Raw genomic sequence first — 11570 nt, forward strand, 5'->3', positions numbered from 1 at the left:
ATTGCATAAAATTTAATTACACTTCCAGGGAAAGAACTTTCTTTTTTCTTTTATTCGATAACTTATACTCTCTCTAATCCAAAAAAAAAAAAAAAAAAAATCTAAAACTTCATTCTAGCTCAATTCATCTATGCTAAGATGGATTGTTACTTCACATTTTAATATCAAATTGCTCCAACCAAGCACCACCCATCATCCTCCAAATCCCTCTCAAACTCGACAAAACAAAAATCTGTATCATCCAACTGGCCGTATTGATTACAGTAATAATAGCAATAACATAAACTATTGCAACGATCATCCCCGTCATCGTCATCGTCCCACTCATCATCCCACTCACCGTAATAACAATCATGATCATGATCATACACAAAATCCAAGATCTCGGTGGCCGAGGCGCCGCCGAATCGGGCTACATGGGCCGGGCCCATTACATTGTGGAAGAAAAGCCCATGGTTGAGGCCCGCGTCGTGCGACCGGAGCTTGTGGGTGTGCTTGGTTTTGGACCGGGCCTTGTCGGCTGGGCGGTGGTGGCAGCCCCGGCACCGCGCGCCGGGCGCCGCACCGGCTCGTGTACCGGAGTGGTTGGTGGGCTTAGCGGGCGCCCTCGTGAAACAGGCCGTCCGTCGGCGGGCCGCGAACGCGTTAATTATTCGAGCTTTGGGCCTCGAGTACTCGGAATGATTTTGAAACATAATACATTGCCATGTTGTCGGCCCCATCTCCTCATAATCACAAAAAAAAAAAAAACAAAATGTGGATTAAAAGTAGAAAATTAAAAAGTCAAATTGTTTTTTTTTTTTGGGGGGGGGGGGAGGGGGAAGTTCTGTTTTGTCCTATCTCACTAAAATTGGGCATGTATTTATAGGAGGTTGGTTTCTTGGAGATCAAGTAGGTGGAGAAAGGAAAGCTTGGTGGGCAAGGATGAAGGAATTGGTTTTATAACGTGGAGCAAGTTGTTTTGTTATTATTTTATTGTTACCTTTTTTAATCTTTATAGATTATTATTTAATATTTAATGGAGACTAATAATACTCAATTGATTGATGCCACGTCACAATTCCATAATATTTCAGTGTGACATGTTGATCCTTAAACTTTAATTCAATACAAGTTTTATCTAATTTTTTAATTATTACAATTCAATTTTTTGTTTTAATTTAATTGGCTAAATAGTGATGCTTCGCTATTGCATGATCAATTTTATTTGATTTTAAAACTTAGTTGCAATATTGTTATATCACTAGTCTACTAATTCTCCTCTATCTCCACTTATTCGTGCGCTACTTTCACCCGGATAAATGAATTTTACTCTACTCTAAATTTATATCCCACTGTATTTAATCTCCAAAAAATTTAAATTTCATATTAATGCAATTAAAATTTCACTTCAAATCTAATCAAATCCTAACACAACCCATTACAAATTAATGTTAGTATATATATACGGATTTAAAGTTCACCAGATCCAAGCACAAGGTCGCATCTAAGTTAGCATGAATACATTTATACAGCAAATAGATAAGAAAATTTGAATATATTTTAAATGTTTAGAAATTTCTAACTGTCAAATATAAATGGGAAAAATGTACAAGAGTCAAAGATCTTTTAGACTCTAGCACCAACGCAAATGTGTTCGGACTTTTAATTTTGACAATCAAATCTTCTGAAGTTTTTTTTTATTTTATTATTTTTTTTTTTTTTTTGAGAAATAGGTAACACGTTACCCGCTTCGTTTATTTTATTTAAAAATAAACTTAGCTAGAAATGTAAATCAACTAGATTTCGAACTTGGGTCTCGAATACCAATCACCAAGCCTTTTGCCACTTGCTCTAGGAAAGATTGATAAATCTTCTAAAGTTTATTAGATAATTTAATTGACTCATCTGTTTGAGCTAAGTTGATGATATGTTTTTATAGTGAATGAAAAAAAAAAAAAACATTTAATGAATCTAAATAGTCAGCAGGAGCTAAAATGTTTATTAAACCTGATCATTGGAATTCATGGATAATCATAGAAGTTACCAATTCTCCAAAATATACTTTACAGATTCCAATTTAACAAAAACAAAAAAGAATGAAAGGAAAGAAAACCCATACAAATATATTTCACTCAGTGTGTGATCTTCAAGAGACCTTATTTTTCACAATCAAGTAGAGAAACACCATCGGTGCTCACTCTTAACATATCACTTAACACATCTGAGTCAACAATCATATCTCCAACTAGAAACCAATCTCCACAATCCTCAGCTTCAGTCTGATCATAAACTGCCGGTGCAATCTCCGATGCCTGTTCGATCGGAGCCTGATCCTCCTGACGGTCCAATTCAGCTCCCGATTCGATCAAATGATCGTCTATCGTCTCATCCTCTGCGCGCTCGTCGTAGTCGTCGTCCCTGAACACCCACTCTCCTCCAGCATACTCAAGCCCGTCGCCGTAGCACAAGTCGGTCCACTTGGGCCTGCGATCGTCCTTCGCCTTGCCCTTCGACTTTGGCACGGGCTGGTCGCGGCACGACATGCACATTGCGTCGTGGCACCGGCCCGTGAACTTGGAATGGTTGGTCGGTTTCGATTGCACTTTTGCAAACACTCCAGCTACTGGAGGGCCTGCGAGCCGGTTTGCGCCGTTGGACTTGGACTGGATCCGGCGGGTAGCCAAAGAAGGGTCGAGGATGTGAGTCCGGACCGTGCCGTGCTGGCGCCCTTCCCGCCGCATCTCTTCAGCCTGCCTTAGAGAACTATATGCTTATTTTGGAAGATGACTGTGTGCAACAAGTTGCTCATATTTGTACATGCTTATGGTGTACATTCAATATCTCAGTGCAGGATCCATGAAGTTGCAAACTTGGAAAGAAAGGTGCTAGTGGAGGTCTTTAAACTTGGTGACCAAGCAATGCCCAATACTAATAACTATATTCCTGCAATAGGATTCAAGGGGATTCTTCTGTAGGTGTTATCCAAAGTCAAAGATGGGTTACTAAATAAACATGTGTTGTGGCCTTTTTTTTCTTTTAATATTTTCCCCTCATTTCTGATCACCTTCCAAATGTCATTGTCTTTTAACACAAACATATTCCACCTTTTGACTACAAGTGAAATATGATATTTGAATAGGATTGCATTGCATGTGGCTCAGTTAAGCATTCTTTTGAACACTCTTTGCTTTCTATTACTTAAAACCAGAGAGTGACTTAAAATAGTGAGATCTATGCGGCTGCGCAAATCTGTATGTAATAAGAGAATTCTATATGAAGAAGCAGCAAATTTTTCTTTTGGAGATTGATGGAGAAAGGAACAGTTAGTTCAGAATTAAGGCTGCTATTTAAATCGTAAAAACAGCAAAATACAAATTGGCCAAAAGCAACATATAATAGAAGAACTGATAGAACTCTGAAACTTAAGTCACATAATCATTCAGTTACCTCAAAAGGGAGAACCATTCAGTGAAAATTCTCACATTTTAATTCCTATCCTTGTCAATTTAGTAATCACATGAAATCACATGAAATCACATGAATGTAATATACTTTGACTGACCAACAAGAATCCACGGTTACAGTTTTTACGAATTACAACCCAATCCAACCTCTTTAAGGAGTATAAGCAATGGGAATAATTTTTACAACATTGCGCGCGGGAAGCAGGATGCAACCTCGATCATACGTCTGGAGATTGTGGCTTATCGGTAGGTTTGATGAAGGGGGCTATAATAGGTTCAGACACTATGGTCGGGCTACTTTCGTCCTCCTTCACTGGGTAGAGGACGTAGTGCTGGATTATGAAGAGTACATCGAAGAATACTACTTCCTGCATTTAGAAAGTTGCACAGTTTATGTCAAAAGGAACAGTGAAAGGAAGTTTAATACACGCGCACAAGAACCTGCAGATGATTATATAGACTTTTTCAATTTTTCTATCAGTTAGAATATGGATGGTAGTTGAATGATTTTTGGCTGAAAATCAGCCTATTCTTCACTGCAAACTAATTCCATTTGGAAATGTCGGATATGGCAGGCGTCGTTTAAATGTGAAGAGGGGATACATAACCAATGACGAGATGAGGAAATTTGTTAACAACTTATACATAACCATGAAATTATTAGCTCTAAAATTGATGGTGTGACAGTACATTAGTCCATTCATTCAATGTATATGCGCCAATGCTGGCCGAGGAATAATAGTTCCACTAGCAGATGAACCAAACACACGGTCTATATTGATAAAAAGAATCTTCTAGGATGAAAGACTAAAGAAGTAGAAGATATCACTTACCAATGAAAGTAGCGTTTTCCCAATATTTCCGTAGAAATTTACTAGGGTATCTGCATGAAAATTAGTTTGCTTGTGTAAATTAAATGTGATACATAGATTAAACAGAACAATCCATGTACGAAAATGAAACGTACGCTGATCTATAGATTGCACACCCATTTGACCAAAATTCAGCAACCCTCCCACCAGATCAAGCAAAATGTTACCAATGCTCCAACCAACAGTGCTCTTGCGCCTAAAGTTCATGAAGGCCTAAAAATAAGGTGGAAAACAAAATTGTAAACAAGAATTATCTCAAAGAGAAAGACTAAAAGACTTATGTATAGCATCTCTGAGCTGAAAATAACAAAAAATTTCAAGGCACAACACTAATTAAAGATCTTTGCCAGTCGTAACCAATTTCATATGCTTTCCTAAGACCATGTGATGCACAAAAACCTTGGATCATGTCCTAGTATTGTTGAACAGTAGTTTAGGGCTCACAGCCTCAAAATTTTAGTGTTCTGCATAAACAGACATAGAGTCGACATCTTTGCCTTCATAGTTTATTATCTTGGCAGGTGGTTGGTGGAGAAGCTCAGATACTTCAGGCACATCCAAGTGACAGTCATATTCTTTTTCTGGACAACGATTAAATGCTTCTTGTTTCTCACTATATTCTTTCCACGCAAAGAGCCTTTTATCCATTAGTTGAGATGAGAAATTGTCCTTACGTATTTGTATATTCAAATACCAAAAATGCAAGATTCTTTAATAAATCAGATTAACTAAGAATATCAAGCAACCAACTTCTTCACAAAAAGAGGCACCAACCTGTGGAATGTACTTGATTGCTGTCATTATAACTTGTATTGTGCTGAAAAGCAAGTTAACGAGGAAAGTTAATAAAAAATTCAAAGTTACACTAAATGCAGCATCTAAAAATGGAAAATTAATTTGGATCCAAATTTTCTCTAATCCAACAGGCTTCACAGCTAATTAAGCCGATAAAAATGTTTCTCCTCCTATAATTAGTTTAAAGCTGAGACTAAACTGAGAAAATAGAAGACTTACTTGAAGAAGGAGATAAGCCAAAGCCAGGAATGGTGTGGCCAGGCAAGAATCACACAAACCACGGCAGAGACCAAAGCAATAGCGGTAATTACCCCGCAAGTTTTTGAGACTTTCTGATTTCCACGCTGTATTAATGAATAAAAAGATAAAAGAAGGAATAAAAAGTCTGTACTATTACATATGAAGGGAAAGCATAATATGGTCACCCAACTAAGAAAGGAAAAATATTCCTGAATACAGATGCTAGGACAACTCACTTCGTATATAACGACTTGGAATAGTGTAAAAGCTGTCAATGCAACAGCGTGAATTGAGAAAGCAACATCATTTGCCGCTACGGGTATCATCTGCAAAAGAATAGGCAACATATGATGCGTGCTGTTTAAAACAAATATCAGCATAAAGGTAGGAGAGTCGTCTAACAATGAACATACAACAGTTCCTAATCAATCATGTCATTTGAAATAGTTATACTCAACATGTATTACCCGACCATTTATATTCTTATCAATTGATCAAGGAAGCATTTTGATTAGACCAATGGTTATGGCCAACTATTGAATGGTGACAAAAAAAAGAGAGCTCATATAGACTATATTTTGGGCCAATAATGCATGAATATTATAAGGGTGAACCGGACAAAACTCCAACAGGGCAACAAATTGAATCAATAATTAAAGCTCAACATCTGAGTGTTTCAACAAGCTACGATGACCAATAATGCAGGCTCAGCAGAAATGGACAAAGAAACATCTTTCTATAAACATTGTGTACTACTGTAAAATACTCTCTTCTTTTCTTTTTTTTTTTTGAGAAAAACTACTGTAAAATACTTAACCTAGGAAACAGCACAATATACTAGCAACATTATGGACCCTACAAAGATAATTTGTCAGGAAGAGGCAAATACTAAAATTGTCCTTTCGAAATGAAAACTTGGTTAATTCAACACAAGCTTATACTCCAATTTCCTGGGATTTACTTGATGGAAGTTGTTACTGTGCATCAGATCTAAATTTTCTGGAATAATTGCATTACAATACCTTGTTTATTAGATTAGTAAAAGTCCATAGGTCACTTATCGGTTACGCGGATAATTCTATCCAGTTCAACAAAAGGGTCTAACCAAAAATGTAAGATTGTAAGGAATATCAAAGGTTGGGTGCCTAATTGTACCAAATGAAAGGTTGGGAACCAAACTGAGATATGCTCAAAGTTTGAGGACCCCTAGTGATTTTTTTTTTCCGAAGAAAAAAGAAGCTTGTTTATGCTAACACGCTTTGGAAATATAAATTATATCTGCAAAGTTATAGAATTTTTAACCTTGAAATTATAAACAATGTACGTGGTACTCCAAAAAAATGATTAGTGGACATTAAATAATAATAATGATAAGTGAATTTATTAGTAACCTTGTGAGTTCTCAATCTCACCACACTAAAACACTAAATTTACTTATCAAAACACCCGGAAAAAAAACCTACAGCGAACACAATTAAATCCCAAACCCAACTTAATAATAGCAAAAATCAAATCAAATCAAATCAAAACAAAGGGGCTACGAACCTCCCCAGCTCCATACTTCTCATGATACTGCCTCTGAATCTCGGGGCTAAAGAACATCGCCGCGTTGTATATGAGGTACGACGAGTGCTTCGTCATGTTGAGCACCAGGAAATCGAAGTTCAACCCCACCACGCTTCAAATCACGCAACAAATCGAACACAAAACCCGAATCAATCCGGTTTTCAGATCCCAAAATCCCACAAGAAAAAAAAACCCTAAAATCGAATCAAAATCCAATTTTTGATACCTTTTCCGCTTGTAATTGAGGATGACTTGAGGGTAGAAGCTAACGGACCAGGAGAAGAACGCGATCCATCCGAGAACTTGGTACGTGATCTCCAAGTAGAGCAAATTCCACGACGCCATTTTTTTCGAATTATTTGGGATTTTTATTTATTTTTTCTCTCTCCCTTTTTTCCTCTTTGCTTTTGTCGAAGAAGAAGAGGAAGAAGAAGCGTGACACTGATTGGTTGTGCGAGGAGGCGCTTTATATATACTACCGCATAGTGGGACACTGTGACGGAAATGCCCCTGAAGTTGGCGATATCTACTAATATCTGAATTTGGTAGGAAAGGTAATTATGTTGATAGTATAGGGGCAAGAGTGGAAAATGGAATGGAAACAGGGGATGGGCATGTAGTCATGGACGTTACGGTATGAGGAAGAATCTCGCTAGAATCTCGACCAGATGCATCTCATTGTCAGAGGGATACACCCGTAAATGTCTACGGTGCGTAGGAAACTTTGAGGTTTTTTTTTTTTCTTTTTTTTTTCTTTTTTTTTTCAAGTTTTGGTTTGTCCTGGTTTCAAAAATAGAAAACTCCTCTACTATACCTGACAATCTCTATTCGTACCCACGAATATCCGTAGGTTATCCTACGAAGGTTTGCAACACTTCCCGCAGACCGGTGGAGACTTGCGGATGTTACAATAGCAACAAGCAATGTCGTGGTTATTGTTGCAACCTACTTATATTATGAGCCCAAGATTAGATTAATATCATTGATTTACCTACTAAACTAGAATTTTGTGCTTTTTTTGTCAGATTGATTTTTTTGGATAGCATGGTATTAGAGTCATTCTAAGCTCCAGCTACTTTGTGAGGTCGTTAGTTCGAAATTTGATCCCCACACTTTTAACAATCATCAAAACAAAAAAGTTAGAGCATTTACCGGTAATTACAAAATAATGAGATGTAGGAATAACTTTTTCGTGAGAATCGCAGAGCTTCGATTCATTGATAGTCGCCAAAATAGGCTTAGTGAAAGAGAAAAGCCCTAGGATCAACAAAAGATGAATGGCTATAGGAAGTTTATTAGTAGAAGCAAACATTATTGAACTTGTAATTCTAAAGCCATTTCTATTGGTGGGTGCTTTTATATATATTATATATATATATATATATATATATATATATATATATATATATATATATATATAGGCTACTATGCTACTGCGGAAAGCACGAAGCTTCGTACTTCCAGCTCGTTTTCGATGTTGTGGCTTCGAATCGCTCGATCAGCTCCGTTAAATTTGATCTTAGAGTATTGGAGCTACCTAGAAATAAATTTTATTATTTTCGATATCATTTGCCTAGTGATCAAATGGGCTTAAAATCAACAAAATTTCAATGGCGTAGTGAGCCGTTTGAAGTTTAACGGTGTTAGAAGTATCCAAATCACGTGAAATTTTGATAGAAATTCTTTATATATATAAGACAAGATCAATTCTTTGATTTTAAATTTTAATATCATATTATTACATTTTGTAAGATCTTTATTTTCAGCCGTTGATTTTGAGGCCCCTTCTGTTCACTAGGCAAATGATATTGAAAAATAATAAATTTATTTTCTAGGTACTCCAAATACTCTAGATCAAGTTTAACGGAACGATCGACGTTCGAAAGTCACAATATCGAAAACGAGCTGGAAGCACGGGAAGGCTCCGTGCTTCCGATAGCATAGAGCCTCACTCTATATATAATATATATATATATAGAGAGAGAGAGAGAGAGAGAGAGAGAGAGAGAGAGAGAGAGAGAGAGAGAGTTGAGCTAGAATACTATTGATAGCAAACGGGCTCCATTGCCACCCATTTGTTTTCGATGATGGAGCCTTCAAATCGACGATCGGAATCGTTGAACATGATCTATACTATTTAAAGTGTTTAAAAATCAAATTTCATACATTTTCGATATTGCTCTCTTATCCATCGAGTGGACACAAAAATGAACGGCTGAAAATAAATATTTTTTAAAAAATAATGATAGGAGTCTTATAATTAAGATCAAGAGTATAGATCTTATTTTAAATAGTTTAAAATTTTTTTTAAAATTATAAAATTTGAAACCCTTTGATCATTAGGCAAATAATGTCGAAAAGATTTGAAATTTGATTTCTAAACACTTCAAATGGTATAGATCATGTTCAACGGTGCCGATCGTTGATTTGGAGGCTCTACCATAAAAAATAAATGGATGGCAACGGAGTCCGTTTACCATCGATAGTATTCTAGCCCAACTCTCTATATATATATATTGAGCCTTCCACTAATTTTTTTTTTTATTTAAACGGTCATTTTATAAGTGGAGAGTAGGAGAGTGGAAGAGACTTTTCCAACTATATATTAATTTCTCTTTGTGCAATGATTAATGAATTATTTAATTAATAATTATTGTATTAGTTTTTTAGTTATTATTATTATGTATATGTATATTAAATTTTGTTCAGAGCCTTTGGTAAGTTGGATTTTGTTGCGTTTATTTCCCGCACTACAAGTATCCACGTGAAATGCATGTGCTGATCAAAATGTGGCGAATATAAATTATTGGTGATGGCCATTGCATTAATTGAACAATATTATTTGCATAATTTCTTTGAAAATTGGATGATATACATAATCTATAAATTTTATTTTAAAATTATTTAAGGAATTTTTTGATGTTAGTATAATTTTTTTTTTGATTTAACACGCTGTTACTAATAGATCTAGCTATAAAATTAACACTATGAATATGAATTTATTTATTAAATCTAGTCATTAGTTGATTGAATTCATTGAAATTCAATTAAAATTATAAAAAAAAACTCCTTGGTCTACGCAAGTTTAAGAATGAGGGTTTTTTTTTTCCTTTTTTTTTACAAAAAAAAAAAGAAATCCTGTCAAATCCTAGCCGTTGACTGGATTGAGGATCTGACGTCAGCGCAAACCGAAACGGGCAGGCCCTTATCGGGTCAACGGATCCATCTCCACCGACCCACCCTCAACGAAGACTAGGGGTGGAAACGAGCCGAGCTCGAGCGAGCTTATGTCAGTTCAAATTCGGCTTGAAATTAATTTCGAGCCTAAATCTAGGCTCAAGCTTGGCTTGAAATTAATTCGAGCCGAGCTCGAGCGAGCCTAATTTCTAGTCGAGCCGAGCTCGAGCTCTAAACGAGCCGATTGAAATTCTCGACATTATATAATCAATAGTTTAATTTTATAGAACATTACCTACAATTTGATATAACACGTCCAATAGTTCAAAATACAAAATAATTATAAGAAATGTGAGCTAGGGTGACTTCTTGACTGGATGAGGGTCTGAGAGAGAGAGAGAGGAAAAAAAAGTAGGGATTTGAAAATTTGAATGTTATCATGTTTTAGGGTTATGTGCAACAATGAAAGTCTGAAAGAGAGAGTATGTTATGTAAATTTAGAGTTNAAGAAGAAGAAGAAGAAGCGTGACACTGATTGGTTGTGCGAGGAGGCGCTTTATATATACTACCGCATAGTGGGACACTGTGACGGAAATGCCCCTGAAGTTGGCGATATCTACTAATATCTGAATTTGGTAGGAAAGGTAATTATGTTGATAGCTTAGGGGCAAGAGTGGAAAATGGAATGAAACAGGGGATGCGCTTGTAGTCATGGACGTTACGCTATGAGGAAGAATCTGGCTAGAATCTCGACCAGATGCATCTCGTTGTTAGATGGATACACCCGTAAATGTCTACGGTGCGTAGGAAACTTTGAGGTTATTTTTTTTACCTGTTTTCTTATTTTGTCTTTAAGTTTTGGTTTGTACTCATTTCAAAAATAGAAAACTCCTCGATTAGACCTGCCAATCTGTATTCATATTCACGAGTACCTACAGGTTACCCTACGAAGGTTTGCAACACTTCTCACAGATCGGTGGGGATTTACGGATGTTACAATAGCAGCAAGCAATCTCGCAGCTGTTGATGCAACCTACATATTAAGATACAAGCCCAAGATTAGATTATAATCATAGATTCACCTACTAAATTAGAATTTTGCATGTTTTTTGTCAAATTAATCTTTTGAATATATAGCATAGTATTAAACTCATTCTAAGCTTCTGCTATTTTGTGAGATCGTTGGTTCGAAATTTGATAACAATCATCAAAATAAAAGAGAGTTAGAGCATTTACCAGTAATTACAAAATAACGAGATGTAGGAATAACTTTTTCGTGAGAATTACCGAGCTTCGATTCATTGATAGTCGCCAAAATAGGCTTTGTGGAAGAGAAAAGCCCTAGGATCAACAAAAGATGAATGGCTATAGGAAGTTTATTAGTAGAAGCAAACATTATTGAACTTGTAATTGTAAAGCCATTACTATTGGTGGGTGCTTATGCATATATATTGAGCCTTCCACTATTTTTTTT

At 36.2% G+C, this 11570-nt stretch overlaps 2 protein-coding genes across 2 annotated transcripts; both read right to left on the reverse strand.

Moving 5' to 3' along the window:
• On the reverse strand, positions 1980-3305 carry LOC109722692. The gene has a single exon (XM_020250803.1). The coding sequence runs from the start codon at positions 2721-2723 to the stop codon at positions 2139-2141; it is 585 nt and encodes a 194-aa protein (XP_020106392.1). The 5' UTR covers positions 2724-3305; the 3' UTR covers positions 1980-2138.
• Positions 3426-7353, reverse strand: LOC109722690 (cystinosin homolog). Its single transcript, XM_020250801.1, has 8 exons — positions 7146-7353; positions 6899-7031; positions 5590-5679; positions 5333-5457; positions 5093-5135; positions 4414-4531; positions 4280-4329; positions 3426-3814 (listed from the first exon to the last, which is right to left on the reverse strand). Exons 1-8 carry the CDS (start codon positions 7262-7264, stop codon positions 3665-3667), a joined length of 828 nt encoding a protein of 275 aa, XP_020106390.1. The 5' UTR covers positions 7265-7353; the 3' UTR covers positions 3426-3664.

The sequence above is a fragment of the Ananas comosus genome, linkage group 17, assembly GCF_001540865.1.
Source record: "Ananas comosus cultivar F153 linkage group 17, ASM154086v1, whole genome shotgun sequence".
Classification (NCBI taxonomy): domain Eukaryota; kingdom Viridiplantae; phylum Streptophyta; class Magnoliopsida; order Poales; family Bromeliaceae; genus Ananas; species Ananas comosus.